Consider the following 16,285-nt stretch of genomic DNA (forward strand, 5'->3'; position numbering starts at 1 on the left):
ATCATTGTTTTGTCAACTGTAATGTTTGTTTGTGCAGGGCCCCCAGTAAGAACAGTGCCTGCCTACTGGTGGGGCTACCCTGTTGAAAGAAGACTGAATAAATAAATGAATAAATAAATAAAATAAATAAATAAATAAATAGATAAATAAATGAATAAAGGATAACTTTGAAGTCTTCCTAGGGTTTTGTATAACACTATGCACTATAACTGTCTTTATTAATTCCATGGGTCCATGCCTCAAAAAACTTGTTTTAGTCGCAGCCAATTCAGACACTTTTATTTACATGAAATTTAAACAGGTGCCCAAAGTTACCCCTACTCAAACTGTCACTTACAAAATTTCGCAGTAGGACCTATATACACTATATAACCTAACATTCTATATTTTCCCTTTCTCTTATAATGTAAGAGTGCTTGCCTTGGTAAGAGACAGTGTACAAAATTCATAACTACTGATACATAATCACAACACATTCAGAAAAAGAAATCATTATTAGCCTATCTAGAGTATAGGGCCTATGGGTTTATAGACTCTTTAGCATCAAGACATCACAAGCCTATCGAGTTCATTATTTGTTGTTTTTGTTCGTTTTTTTGTTTGTTTCTTTGTTTCTTTTTGGGGGGTCATTGTCAAATGATGTAAACTCATCTAACGTGAGATAGTATAATGGCCGGCGGAACTGGAGAGGGAGGGAGTGGGGGGCTCGGTCCCCCTTCACATTTTTTTTTTTTTTTTTGCACCATGCAAAGGAATACATAAGGCGTCATCACTTTCGCCCCCCCCCCCCCCACTTTTTTTTTTTTACCCCAAACGTTGAAGTAAAAAAAAAGGACCGGAAGTGGAACAAGAAGTTGCGCTGTGAAGGTTTTTGTTTGTTTGTTTGTTTGTTTTTGCTATTCAGCTCATGAAAACCCGGAAGTGCCCACCCCTCCCCCTCCCCCCTCCCCCCTCCCCCCCCCCCCCCCACAAACACACACACACACACTTTTGAAAATTTGATAACATGGCGCCGGCGGTGAGTATGCAGTGGAATGAAAATGCTAATTTCTGCATCAAAGTTCTCATAGAATTTAACTGGTTACTTTTTAAACTGTATGATGTTGTCACATCATATGTCTCTGCATGGTGTATATACAGTCTATAGGTCCAAACATGTTGCGAATTCACGTATTGGCTCCAATATAAGGAAGAATCAAGAAATAAAATAGTATTGCATTATTTTGCCGATAAAGAATTCGTTTATTGTACTCACATTTTCGGTGGCCTCCTCAAGAAGGTGGAGGCCACCGAAAATTTAAGTACAATAAACTCACTCTTTATTGGCGAAATAATGCATTTCAGGTTTATTTCTTGATTCTTCGTTTTATATAGTATTTCGTATTTCACTTTATTTCATTTCATATGTTGTCCATTTGTTCACATGCTAATTTTCACCAAAATATACGATACATCCTAAGACATAAGAGATAGGCTACATATTTGCCATCATTGCTAAAACATAAGAAATTATTTCATAATCCACTAATTGTATACATTTTTACACTGAACTTGAGTAACTGCGCTGCGATGATGTGTCATATCCGGAAATGGCTTTCTTCCGGCTGGTATCGTGAATTTTCGTAGAGTTCTGTCGTCGTTTCCGTACGTACGCGATGCGGCGGTTGGATTCTGTATCCGCCCAAACAAATACAAAGATCTAGATACATGTAATAGTATGCAGATTGATCGCGGAGCGAATAGGCGAAAAGTGGGTAAGTGGTTCGTATTCCACCTCCTTGAGGTGATTTCTAAATCTTATATTCTATCAAATTATTGATGCGACTACTGGTAATAAATTTCAAAGTTCATATGGGCCCTGGACCATGTTTTCGTTTATTTTTGGACATGGAATGTAAGATGTGATGTGTAAAATGTAGACGATTTTGGACGAGAGTGTCGATTACTAACGCCATAACGTAAACGGGAGTAGGTGGGACTGTAATAATGTTCTCCTTTTGAATACCCAGTAGTCTCTCAGTATGATGATGCTACATGATCACTAATGACAATGTATAGAATATACAGTAGGCCCTATGCACGTCTTGGACTTGAGTTATTCTGGTACAAGTCAGATTTGTCGTCAGTTCTAGATCTATTAATTTTATATTTCCTAGTCCTACAAAGCTTACTACTGGTCCTTTGAAAGATAGCCAGATATGGCCTCAATTAAAAGCGTTTTTCTGGACCCCCACCCCCCCCCCCCCAAAAAAAAAATGCATCTGAAAAGAAAAATAGAGAAAAATCCCAACAGTAGATTAGGCCATGACGGTTTTGCTTAGTTTTGTTATGACCAATTGCATAGAAAACCTCTAGGGCCTATAGAGTTTAAAAGAACACAACCTTGAGTCAGTCAGTGATATGAATTTTGAAACTGTGTCCCAGTCCAGTGACAGTGTGTGATGATATTTTCAAACAGAAATCAGAAATAACTCCTTACTATACTAGACATCAATCAAGTTCTCATGACATCTAACAGTTAGATATAGATTATAGGGCCTACTTATGGATTTTGTTTCCCCCCTTTTTTTTTACATTGTCACCAAGTAATTATTTTCTATCATTCATGCGTAATGTTATGGGACAGACCTAGCCCGACCAGATGCCATGCGAAGCAAGTTATACAGTAATGTATATAACTGGGCTGTATATAGTTAGGGCAAAACCATTACTAATCATTGTGAAAATGATGGTGTAAAGTCTCATGAAGTCTTCACTGAAACTCTGAAAGTCCATCAGTTGTAAAAACTTTGGAGAGATCAGTCATATAATTTTGAACATAGAGGCTTGATTTACCTTTGTGGGATCATGGGAGCAGTGATGTAGATAGTGTCCAAGAGATCAGATTTGATACATGTATACACTGTATCTGTATGCGTAGGTTTGTTGTACCGTACCACAAAACATCCTACCATATAAAATTTTCGCAATAAAGCCTAAAATATAAGGAGATTTTGACGGTATTTTTTTTTTCAATAAACAGTATCTGTAAACGGTTTAGTTTCTAAACATTTCTATGATAACTATTGTTCACATTTTGTATATATATAGTTAGCAAGACACAGGATGTAACATCGATTTTACTGATTCAAATTTGTACAGTGGTTGTTTCTATCCCTAACTCACATTTTAGAACTATTTAAAGCACTAATGGAAGGGTTTCGTTTGATCTGAAAAATGATGAATTTAATATGCCTTTAATGTTACTCCATTTATTCCCCTTCCCCCCCCCCCCCCCCCCTCCAACAAGGTGCTAGAATCTACAGGTAATTGACAGACAATATGGCTGATGATCCAATCACAGGAATCTGTATTTTGGCTGACAAGAATAGATGCCCTGAAGGATATCAAGTGGTAAGGAAAAACTCTTTTCTTATTAACACCTGTTGAGGACGAGTCCCTAATGTACTCGGGCAAATGGCTATGGGAAATGTGTGTCGTAGCAAAATGAAACAGCGTCAATGGGTTAAAGTGGAAATTCACCTCAAAAATATATAAAGTTTAAAAGAAAGAGAATTTATTTTAAAAATCCTTACAGAACATTGCAAAAACAACAAAATTCAGATAAGAAATAAGCAAGAAATTATGTTTTCAAATTTCGCTTTTCTGCGGAAAATATTTCTTGACGTCCTTGTAAATATTCAGATGAGCGAGTTAATGGTGCATGCCCTCATATTAATCATTCATGTACCACCTGTATGTTATGAAATTCAGGAAAATTGATATTTTTATCTTATACAAGTTAAAGTATAGGCCTACATGTACATGTATTTCCCGTACCAAAATATGTCAGAGTTAACATTTTGTTCTTATTTTGGGTGGTTTTAAGGCAATTTTTTTTTTTCATTTATACAGCTGAAATATTACATTTTTGTCATTTTTGTCCATGAAGTGAATAAGACATTATGAGAGCACGATATCAACTTGCCGATGTGATGGACAGGTCAAGAACAATTTTTTTGAACAATTTTGAAATTTTAGCATGTCAAAGTTTTATTTCTTAAATTCAATTTCGATCATTTTTGCACTGTTCTGTAGGGAGTATATTTCTCTTTCTTATGAGAGTGATTAACTTGTGGAGTGAATTTCTTAACTTTTATAGGCTTTGCCATCCAGCAGCTTATCACAAATTTGAATTTGACCTGTTTGCTTTAAGTTTGAGGGGGAACATGGTTATTCTCAGCAGCTGTTGCAAAAGAAATGGCCTGTATTATAAAAAGGAGGTGTAGAATATTCAGAACTGAGTTAGAATTGACAGCAGAGCTTTATGTCAGATCACTCTGCACAATCTGTTCTCCAAGGCTTAAAAAATAACTTCTCTCCCTCTCTCACATGCCTTTTCTGTGTAATGTACAATTCATACTCGATATGATAAAACAATATAGAATTCTAATCATATCAAGCATAATTCAGGTCCCTATGCCAGCTGTGCTTTCAATTTTGTGTAGGTCCATCCAGGTTTAGTTCTAATTAGTATTTTGTATTGTGTTCTCGCTATGAATATGTTTCGACTATCATTTCTATCAAAAGGTAATATAAAATGTTATTGGTTTATGATAGGTATTTTCATTCAGTTTCTCTTTTTGTGAACATAAGGTGGAAATGAATTCAATTTGATAAGTTGATAATATATTGTGAGTCAGTATCTTCAAAAGATTTTCATAAGTACTTTTTAATTAGTGAATGGAACAAATGGACAATCAAATTACACTGTACAAGTAGAAGACGATACACCTCGTTTTGCTGATGGGAGATACTATTGATAGTACTCGTCAGCCAACATATGAAATTGGCATTGAACTATGTATATCAATATGTGGTGTATGCTGGTATTACAGAGTGTTATGCAACATTTCAATAGCTATTGATTTAGGATGTCCAACCAAACTTAAAGACAGGATTGTGCAATCACATAATTTGGTATATATTCATTATGTTTTTACAGAGCTTTTATGTAGAAAAATGTAGTGCAGTATGTTGTAGCCCTGCTTTCAACTACACAAATGTACACAAAGTGCTTCATGAAATTGCGATAGTATGTGATCAATGAAGAGAGGTGTACTGTACATAATTCTAGACAATTTATTGATTAGGCCTGATAAAGCACACAATACCTGTATCATGTCTCTTCTCTATTTGCAGTGTGCATAATGTCAAAATTTCTCCTTGAGTATACATACACCATGTTATTGCAAAATGGGGTATACATGTGGACAACTTTGTGTCTATTTCTCATAGTGAGCATATGAGCATGCAAACCTTTTCAGTGGATAAATCCAATTTTTTTATGATACAGTCTGTGTTTCCTGTCAGACAACCTAGTTATTCCATGTGTGGGTTTGTGGTTTCTGTCAGTGGTCCACAATTTTGTGTTGAGTCAAGTCATCACCTGTACCAGGATGTAGCAAGTTGTGTTATGTTTATCCCCCGGTCTGGCAAATGCCATGAGCTTTGAAGGTGCTGATGGAATAGGGGTTTACAGTACCCGTACCAAAAGTTTTTGTCTTTTGTTTTTGTTTTTGTTTTTTTAGATCATGAACTAGTTGGACTGTTTAAGATTTGTGCCTGGATGTGATTATTACATTGTAACAAGTATGAAAACAGGAAACAAGTATGTAAATACAATTAATTGTAGGAAATTGTTTTAAGATGGAATATAAGAAAATATCCCTACTTGTTAAGTACCTAGTAATGGTATTGGTGCAGTAAATCTACATAATTTGTGATTCTCAATATTGTGGAAATTTTTGTGCAACATTTGAGAATGTGGAGACTTTTAAAGTCATGATGTAAACAACAGAGGGAATGTGGATCTCTGACATAATGATGCCTGCAGAATAATGTTGCTGAATAATAATGCAGCTTTGAAAAGCTTTTGCCATCCACCGACAATTTGATGTATGCATGAGGATATTGGTTTACCCTGACAACACGGCAGGAGGATGTTGGTTTTGCCCTGACGTACATGTAGCATTCTATTCTCGTTTTTCAGATTGAAACGACAACGGATAACCAGGATGCGGACCTGTGGAAGGATAAAGTGTTGAGGAAGAAGGTCACACGATATCTGTGCTACACAAAGAAAATCAATCCAGTGAGTATGGTGGTATTGAATGAGTTCAATAGAGTTCATGAGATTTCAATGAGTAATGAAAATGTATTCATGAGTAAATTATACCCTATCGTTGGTAGGTGTAAAACAGAATGTGATGAACTTTAACCCTAACTAGGCTGGGGGGGGGGGCCCCCTCGACGTTTCGCGCGATGTATGCTAAGGTGAAAAGCTAACGCCGCGACGTTTCATGACTTTTCGGGTCTCCCACATCTTTTGACACAAAATTTGCGATGTCTGGGCGCGCGGTTCCGAAGTTGCGCATAAATATGTATGTGCATGTCAGACCAAAAATTGCTCAAAAACGTGAATTCGTGTACAATTTCAATGCAAACTGTGCATGCAGGCAAATTTCATAAAAGCATGATTATTTGGGGGTTTTATTGATCAAAATCAATTAATAACATATTTTCTTGTTCGGAACAAGGTCGCGGACAAGTTTCATCGAAAAAACAATGAAAAACATAAAGTCAAAAAAACAAAGAAATACATAAATTCACAAAACAATAAAATACTTTTTTTTTCAGATGGCACAACTTTTTTCTCTTACATTTGTATATTTGCTCAGGACACTAGTATTAACACAGAAAATGTGCCCATTTTGAGCTTTATTTAGTGATTTATACCAAATTGTCTGATTTCATGCATCATTATGCATAAATTAGCATAATTAAGCATAAATGATGATTTTCAAAAATTTAACTTCGTGGTACTTTAAATTACGTCATAGGCAATGTGTGTGCAAATTTTCGGCGTGATCGCGCGGTCGACGCCCCCCCCCCCCCCCAATTTATACCAAATTGTCTGATTTCATGCATCATTATGCATAAATTAGCATAATTAAGCATAAATGATGATTTTCAAAAATTTAACTTCGTGGTACTTTAAATTACGTCATAGGCAATGTGTGTGCAAATTTTCGGCGTGATCGCGCGGTCGACGCCCCCCCCCGGCTCTATGATCTACCTAAATAGCCCGGCCTAGTTAGGGTTAAGATTCATGCTCAATTCCACACGTATGTGGCAGAGGATTTCAAATGACGGGTTCCCATTAAATACAAAATTGGGTAACATGCGAATGACTGGTGCTATTATGGGTAATAATTTTTTTTTCTTCATGTTTCTTCTCAGTTTTGCATTCTTTCAATCCTCAAACAGTCCAGACTGTTCAAGTTGAACCAGCAGAAAAAAGCCAACTCACAATACAAGTGGAATGTTTCAAAGCATCAGACCCATGACTGTGCAGACAAAACTATGCAAACATTTTAAAATGAGACATAGCAAATTATACCTTCTACAATGGTTTATAGATTGTTCATGTTAAATTTGGATCCATAAACCTGACTCTGAACCTTAATCTGAATATCAAGTCCTCAATGTAACAAGTAAGAACAAGCAAATCAAACACAACAGAACAAAAAAGATCTGAGTGTTTTATGTCGGGAAGCTCATGTGCCAATTAGAATGCAGAACCCCCAGCCTTTGTGTTGAAAAGTCTGTAAAACTTACTTGGGCTTAAACAATTCAAAGGGGAAAGTTGCAGAGCTGCCATGTGTTTGACAGCAATCCAAATCCATAATCCTCCATGCTGAGAGAAAAGGGAGCATCCAGAAGAGTGATTGTTATGTCTTTGCTGAGGTGACAGCATCAGGGTTGTTTGTTTGCTTTTTGTTTTTCTTTTTAGGATACACTTGACTTCATTTGATAACAATTAGCAAATTTGTAAGAGAAAGGTTATAGCACTGGTCTTTTCTTGTTGCTTGAAATCTTGCATCTCATTAATTGTTATATCAACAGGGAATTTTATGTTTATGAATGAATAATTGATGTTTGTTTTGTTGTGACTCGATTATAATATATCATGTTTTGGTTAGATGTTCTGATAATTATGTTGATTAAGATATATACGAGATATATGAAGATGAATGATGAGTTGTAAATGAAGGAGAATAATGTAGAAGATGAAGATGTTGATTAGGATAGAGAAGATTTGTTTGCTGAATTCTTAATGATGATAATTATTTTTATTATGAAATGGAATTTATTGAAACCATTGAATTAAATGATATATGTACATTGTAAGATGTATTGTGAATATAATGGTTAACTTTTATTTTCTGTAACAATTATTGCAATATTATATTTTTGTTTGATGTTATTTGTAATTTGTCACGCATATGTTGTTCTTTGAACAATTGTTATCTGTGCTTATGTCTTGTATGTAACACTGGTGGAAGGCGCATTTCCACATTAGCATTGTGGACAATAAAACACTAAATTCAATTCAATTCAATTCAATTCAATCACTTTTGCATTGCAGCTGGCGGGAAACAATGTCCTGATTGATGTCATGGTCATCAAGGAGAACGAAGCCTTTCCAGCTGGCTACTCCTGTTTGGGGACAACGTATGACTCAGGTATGTGTTGAACAGTATCTTGTGGCTGTGTTTTAGCCGGGCCACTTGTAAGCTGTTTGATCAGTCCTGATTAACAGTGATTTTTTGAAAATGGGGCTATTTCAATGAGCGATAGTTGATTATAAGGAAAGTGTATGATAATAATAATAATATGAACACTTGTAATGCGCCGGTGTCCATCATGAATAGATGCTCATGGCACAAGAAAGAGAGGCAGAGAGAAAAAAACCAGTGAAAAGGAGGTATGAGAAAAGGAATAAAGGAAGTGTTTACAAAAAATCTTGTCTAAATAACCAGGTTTTAAGTGAGCCCTTAAACTCACTTAGAGAGGACAGATTGCAAATGTTTTGTGGGAGTCTATTCCATAGGAATGGGCCAGCATACAGAAATGAAATGTATAGAATGATGATAAAAACTTGGTACCTACTGGTCTGACAGACAGGTCAGGCCAGTAGAAAAAATGGGTTTAACAGTGTGCAGCCCTGCACTATTCATTAGCCTATAAATTGTTCTGAGGAGGCATTGTATGTTTCCAGTACATATGTACATTCCCAGATCTTGTCCATTTGCTGTATTATTTCAGTCAGTCAGAGACCGGGTATATGTTTTTAGTGTAAATTGGGGTTTGCCCTGCTGCAACCAGTGCCGGAAGAAAAAGACACCTCCACCTATTTTCCTTCCCCCACCCCTTCCCCACCCGTTCCCCCACCCCTTCCCCACCCCTTCCCCACCCCTATCCCCACCCGTTCCCCCACCCATCCCCACCCCTTCCCCACCCCTTCCCCACCCCTTCCCCACCCTTCCCCTCCCCTTCCCCTTCCCCTATCCCCACCCCTTTCTCCACCCCTTCCCCTTCCCCCTTCCCCCTTTTCCCCCTTCCCATTTGACACTTCAGGCGAAGCAGTGCTGAAGAAGAAGCTCCTTGTGATTAAGTTATTCAACCGGAACTCCACCCAACAAGCGGTCAGCGAGATATTTCTCACCTCGGGCAAGATCAAGACTAAACCTGTTGAGGTGTCTCCTCGAGGGTGAGTAGTCAAGATGACTTTGCCTTTGGCAGCGGTATTTTCCATCCCACAATTAGCAATAATGCCCTCTGTGGCTCAATAACAGAGAGAGAGCTTCGTAAATGGTGCTTGATATATTTTGGATGATTTGCATCACAATCACAACGCTGATAATACGCATGGGCAGTTACAAGTTTAAAAGAAACATTTCCCATTTGATCTCTGAAGTGCCTGTCATCAGTACCAAGCATGAGTATTGCACGTAAATGCATGAAGAGTGCATTTGTAATACATGCAGGCCATATTTGGACACGATGTGCATGGCAGACAGGCCAGTGGGTGGGGACAACGAACCTTATTGGAACCAGCAACAGCGGCAAAGTTCCCTTGTCCTTTTTTCATGAGTTGTGCGATAGGTTAAATGTGGATAGTGAACACACAAGGGCGACATAAAAGGATACGGACACACAGGAAAAGGACAAGAGCCTTGTCTCTGCCTTTGGTTGTTCCAGCATGTTGCTACAAAGAAGGAAGTAGAATGCAGCACTCTTGTGTGTAATAACTCTGTGTAATTACACACAAGACTTATTAGTTTTTGGATCGTAATGCAAAAATTTACTTTATTCACCACCGTTTTCACACATACACAAACACATCAAAAGAAGAAGAAGAGGAAGAAGAAAAAAGGTCACACAGCTCAAAATTGGTCACTTTAAATCTCAGAACTGTGCATGCCTAAACAATAACTATAGCACTGTACCTGACCTTGGATGCCTTTGCCTGGCTATTTCTGCAAGTTGAGCAATGGGGTATATTAGAAAGTTGATTGAGTTTCAGTGTACTGTTCATGAGGCTTATTATCAACTGTTGTTGCAGTGAAATGCTAAAATATCTGTGCAACATGATCCATAGAAAATGAAAAGCAACATCGAACTTCTAAGCCTCATGCCACAAAGTGATGACAAGTTGACATAATTTGTAAACCTAACCTATGTTACCACTAACCTGAAAGAGCAAAAACACCTGCAACAACAAGGCTTTATAAAGTAATAATCTTGCCGGAAATCTGTACTTGAGGATTACGGCTCATTTACTAGAGTCAAAGGTTAAGAAATAAGGCTAAGATAGCATGAGAGAGCAAGTAGAACCCTAGAACTTCCTTCTAGCTTCCTGAACTCTGGCTGCTGTAAACTTTGTGCTTCATGCTGGTAATTCTTGCAATTACATACAATGTGCTCATAATTCTATGCCTGGCCCTCAAAGAATGCCAGAGATATCATTTTCATGCAACAAACTAAAACCTCAAGGTGTCAATCCTACTGGTAGTTGTACTTGTAGCCTTTAAAGGGTTCCTTTTCAAATGGACTTCATTTCTTCTACAGCATGTGAGTACGTTTACCAGCCGCAAATCAATTTTCAAGCTATTAATACAGTACTCTCCGCATAATCGGGTAGGCTTGGACATGGCGTTTGTTACCCGATTAACAGAAGAACACGTCTCATTTACAATTATTGACACACACATTGTGTATGTACATGTATTGTACAATGCACCAAACAGCTACACTGTATTCTTAACACGCGTGCTTGCACGGCACATTATACCTTTAAATACACCTTATACTTTTTTTTATGCACAAATTATGTCTTTAGAAAACTTTGTCGTTTGACTATAGACTCCGTGCCTCGCTAACAGGCAAGCGTGTTTCCGAAATGAACACGTCTCTTTGCGTGCACTAGTCACGTAGAACGTCGGGTTACTTTTCGAGAAGTGACTTGGGGAAAAGTAAAAGGAGCTGGTGAATGGTCTGATTTTCGTTTCAAACTTCCCCGGATATTGTGAATGTTGTTGTGGAGCAAGGGTGGAGCGCAAGTGTGTTCAACTCCTGTCTGTCTATACGCAGTTGTGAGTGCCAGCTGTATGTGTAATGTTCGTTTACTTGTGGCAAGCCAGTACTCATGCATGTGTTTTCATGTCTAATCACTCCCCAAATGATCGGTCTTCTCTGCAAATTAAGCAGAGAATGCGAGTAGCCGTGGGAAATTTGACATTCATGTTTTCTAAGTGTTGTATCTGCGATAAAATGTGGGTAGAAATTAGATAAGAAGAGAATTATTTACCCATTTATGCGGAAAGGCAACCCGATTATCAGGTAGTTTTAATGTGCATCGGAACTGATTTTGACATTACTACCCAATTAGACGGATTACCCATTTATGCGATACCCGATTACGCATAGAGTACTGTACTCATCTTGAAAGTTCCTGCCGACTCCACAAAAGGACAAAATTTGTGCAATATAGCTCACGGGGTTACCTCTCTGACACGATGCAGCACTCGATGCAATTGATGCAACATAGAGTGATATCAGTATCAATGGCTCTTGCATGAACAGCAGTTGCAACCACTGCGTATGCATGTGTGTATTCTCAGAACAGAAATCATAGCCATGTTTAGTATAGAAATTTCAGTGGCATTTGTGTTTTTCTAGTGCAGAAACAGTAAAAAGTCTTGCACCGCCTAGCAGTCCCCTTCAAAGGTAAAATTCCATACCACAATCTAGTAAGCTGTAATTAATGGACTGGAAATGATGAATGCCATGGAAGGAGTCCCATGAAACATTTGCAGTGCAATAATAAAGTCTTCAAATTTATATCCAAAGTTTGTGTGGGAATAATAAGATTAGCTTGCAACTCTCCCATTAGTTTGCACAGAAAAAAAAAGTTGTTTTTTTTTTCAATGAGTAATGGCAACTACAACTTTTATTTCCCTTGCAGCCATCATTTGCCAGGTTATTTCAACATAGAAAAACAAAATTTAAAAAGGTTGATAGGAAGGATATGAGTTCTTTGATATAATTTCCTGTCTGAATTTATAAACGTAAAAAGTGAAGAGTTTTATGCACAGGTCAGACGGGAGACCAGTTACGCCGTGGTGTCATTGTAAACTCATTGTATGTGCAGCTGCTGTGTGAGGTTGCCATCAACATCATTGTTATGTGAAAATATGCAGAAGATGAAAGAAGAATGAAACAGATATAATGTGGTTTGACTGAATGCAGCAACGCTAATAGAACACACCAGTGAAGTTTGTGCATTTAATCAGAGAATCTGTGAAAGAGTGATTTTAAAGTTTTTATGCTGACATTGCTGGATTAGAAAACTACAACAGTGTGTGTCATAAATGCAAAAGAAAATGATAGAAATACAGTATAATTAGTATATAAGGAATTCAACATTTTATTAACATTTGTAGCACAATGAAAGGACATGTATCTAAATTTAACCCGTTGAGGATGATTTGATTTTGCTATAATAGGCATTTCCCAATGATGCTTACCCAAGTATACTCAGGACTTGTCCACAATGGCCTGAATTCACGAAGGTGGTCTTAATTTAAACCATGGTTTATAGTATATTTCTTCTGCGTAGATATGATTGACAGATTGCATACGCTAACAGGCATCCAGTAAAAAAACATGCATTGATGTGCGCATGTATTGGTACGCCTATTTAACGCTTATTTTAGACTATGGTCTAAATTTGTACCATGGTCTAAGTTTAACTCTTAACGTGCCATGGTCGCCGAACGGCGACCTTAGTCCTGACGTGCCATGGTCTCTGATCGGCGACTAAGAAGAGCGCGAAAAACATTGGTCATTTAAGTTCTTGTGGTACCAAAATGTGTTACAACAAGAAAATGCCACTTATATCTACTGGTAGCTGATTAGCATCGCCATCGTTTCCACTAAAAATATGAGTATACTTACATTGGAAAATTCTGAGTAAATGTGTGATTTTTCAGCTAGATGTATTTTTTCACCTCAGGAAAATCCGCAGAGACCGCACCCTCTGCGAGATGTGTATAGATCAAATTTCTCACTGATAAACCATGCGTGTGTATGCTACTGAATGTGCGTGTGTTGTCTATGATGCGTTTCCACTCGCATTGTTCTGCTTGGTAGCTCTCCTGCGGGAGCGGCTTTCAGTTTGTCCCTCAAAGAGGTTCAAGCTTTCGTTCGTCCTTCGAGTCTTTCATCCTTTTGTCTTGGATAGTGAACTTCACTAATCATCCCCACGCTAGCATATTATACAAAAGAAGAACACGCTTTTGTTCTTGTCTATGCACATGTACAGTGGACAGAAAGTAGACCTGTAAACCAAGGAATTGCACGAACACAAACTCCTCGCGGACAAAGGCCCGCCGATTTCAATAGAGTACGCCCGGTTGTAGTCGAGACAAAAGAAGGATTAGAGGTGTTTCCTTCTCAAGTGGACAAAAGACACTCTTCCAGAACTGGACCCGGGATTTACTTGAGTTTCAATTACAGGATCTGGGACTAAAGGACACAGATTTGGGAATGAATTACCGAGGCAGAAAATGAAATTGAAAAGACAAATTGAACTGCCAATATCTTTGGAATTATACAACTCTAGAAGACAAATTTGTTATCATTTCAAAGAGGAAATGTAGCTCTGAAACATTCTCACAGAGTCAAGGGAGTGTTCTATTGAAGAAAAATCACGACTGACTCTTTCTTTCCATACTACACAAAACTTTATAATGATTTTTTAATGATATTGATTATTTCTGCAATATTTCAGGTTCAGATAGATGTTACAGCAAACTGACTACATGACACGAAAGAAAAATCATTTCTTGATATTTGTTGTGAAGAACTCAATTCAAAGCAGTCAATAGTTTCAAAGATATGGCAGTTTTAAATTATATTGTCAATCCATTTCGCAAACTTTCTGCCGTTGGGTAAAAACATCTGGCTCGTTACGGGTTTGGGGTCTGGCTTATTAAGAGTTAAACCACCTTCGTGAATTCGGGCCAATGGGTTAACATTCCACCCATTTTCTTTCTTTGTCTTGTCTGAGGGTCAGATCTTGATGAAATCTCTAGGATTCTGGTTTTGTTTTTAAGATTTCCTTTGTAATATGAAAGTCAATTTGGACTTGGTGTGTACTATAATTCTTGGCAAACAGCAAACCCAGTTCTTCTGTGCTATACATTTGTCTTTTTGTCAGTAGTCACTCAATATTTGTGATACCCAGCTCCAAAATTTGGTGAGTATTACTTTCACAACTTGTTTACATACATGTATGTTGATACATTTGGACATTGGTCATGACTGTCAGCTTATCCGATCCCGTCAACTTGCCATTTCTCTCTTTAATACCCCTCCTATCTGCTGCTTGACAGGGATATCAATGGAATTAACCTGTTCCTTAGAATGTCCACTCTGAAACCATTGACCCCGGTGACCCCAGAGACAGCCCCTGCTCTCCGCCAGGCACCGATCCCAGCCCCGCGACAGAACCTTCCGCAACCACCGGCTTCCTCGGGGTAAGTTCAAAGCAGGTTTGGTAGCTTGTTCTGCAGAAATTTGAAAAAAAAATTACTGTCATGGAAGTGAAATGATAGCCGCAGTGACACTCTGAAACTATGCATGGTTGTGCTACCCAGTACATGGCTCTGCGTAGTAACAGACAATTTGACGGCAAACTTCTTGAGAAGTTACTAGCAAAACTTCCCGCAAAACTAGGGGTAGTTTTGTACAGTGTGGCCACGCATGGCTGTAACATCGAGAAGTTCATATTCAAGCTGTTGGCCTATAGTGCAAATTATTTCGCATGCTGTTGGGTGTTTGTATTTTTAAATACTTAGTATTGAAGTAGGGCACACAGTTACCCGCTGTGTGGATTATGCTTGTTGGAGACTGAAACGATGGGTAGTTTCACTTCATTCAAACTATGCATAGTTTTGTGTGGTCTGACCGGGGCTACAACAATTGTGTTCTATCACAGATCTCGGGGTGTTTAATGCAGTATAAACACTACTTTCTTTGGCTGTTCATTCATCTGTGTATCTTTATGGGTGTCCATTTATGGCATTCATTTCATTCATCAGATAGTTTAAAGTGTGTTGACAGATTTGTGGTGTAAGTTACATTTCTACAATGGTTTGTTTACCCTTCTTATTTCTCTTTCCACAGATATTCCCACACATACTGTTATGGGTATGTCAGTCAGCCTGAATTTCTGTGTAAAAAATACATATCTTTTCGCCTTCTTATTCATGATATATGTACTTTTTGATACTTTATTTGATACCGGAATGAAATTGCTGTGAGCTGTTTGGAACCCATTTGTGTGTGATTCACCAGTCTATACTTGCGGGAATGCTTTTAGGTGTTGTAGCACTCTTGTGATATCCATATTAAACACAAAGCCCATAGACTGAAATACAATGTATATGCACCCCCTTTTCTGAAATCCCAGTCCCCAATACCTACATTGTATCTGGAAGCAGTCAATGCATACATAACATAGTGATTTCATAGAATCAATCTGGTTATTGTGATTCTGGTACTTCATGCTAAGTGGTGTATTTAAAGGGAAGCAGTCCTGAGATTTTCACTGTACTGATAATTAAGAAGAGTAAAAAATATAACCTTTCACCAATTTATACGCGTGGACATCAAAAATTGTCTCCGTACGCGATTTTTAAAAAATGATTCCTGCAAGCGATCGAGTAAGAGCCTGCCAAAAGGTGCAACGTCATTGATGCCCTACTCTCAAGTTGACAGCCGTGCCTCAGAAAACCAATTTAAGTGTTCAAAATTATCATATCTGATTTTTTCATAAAATGTGACAATATGTGGTTTTATTATTTCAAACAAAATATTTCAAGTTATATACAAT

The 16,285-nt window shown here is 37.8% G+C and overlaps 1 protein-coding gene across 1 annotated transcript in view; it reads left to right on the top strand.

The window, feature by feature from the left end:
• Positions 1 to 3,289: 3,289 nt before the first annotated feature.
• Positions 3,290 to 16,285, top strand: part of LOC139721906 (multivesicular body subunit 12B-like) — a 37,147-nt gene continuing 24,151 nt past the window's right edge. Inside the window, exons 1-5 of the mRNA XM_071633231.1 lie at positions 3,290 to 3,393; positions 6,032 to 6,133; positions 8,471 to 8,567; positions 9,463 to 9,595; positions 14,784 to 14,927. Coding sequence (XP_071489332.1) covers positions 3,322 to 3,393; positions 6,032 to 6,133; positions 8,471 to 8,567; positions 9,463 to 9,595; positions 14,784 to 14,927 — 548 coding nt within the window. The 5' untranslated portion in view covers positions 3,290 to 3,321. The remainder of the gene's footprint in view (positions 3,394 to 6,031; positions 6,134 to 8,470; positions 8,568 to 9,462; positions 9,596 to 14,783; positions 14,928 to 16,285) is intronic.

This window comes from Diadema antillarum, unplaced genomic scaffold, assembly GCF_040938485.1.
Source record: "Diadema antillarum isolate AM-2024a unplaced genomic scaffold, OU_Dant_1.0 scf00000151, whole genome shotgun sequence".
NCBI lineage: Eukaryota > Metazoa > Echinodermata > Echinoidea > Diadematoida > Diadematidae > Diadema > Diadema antillarum.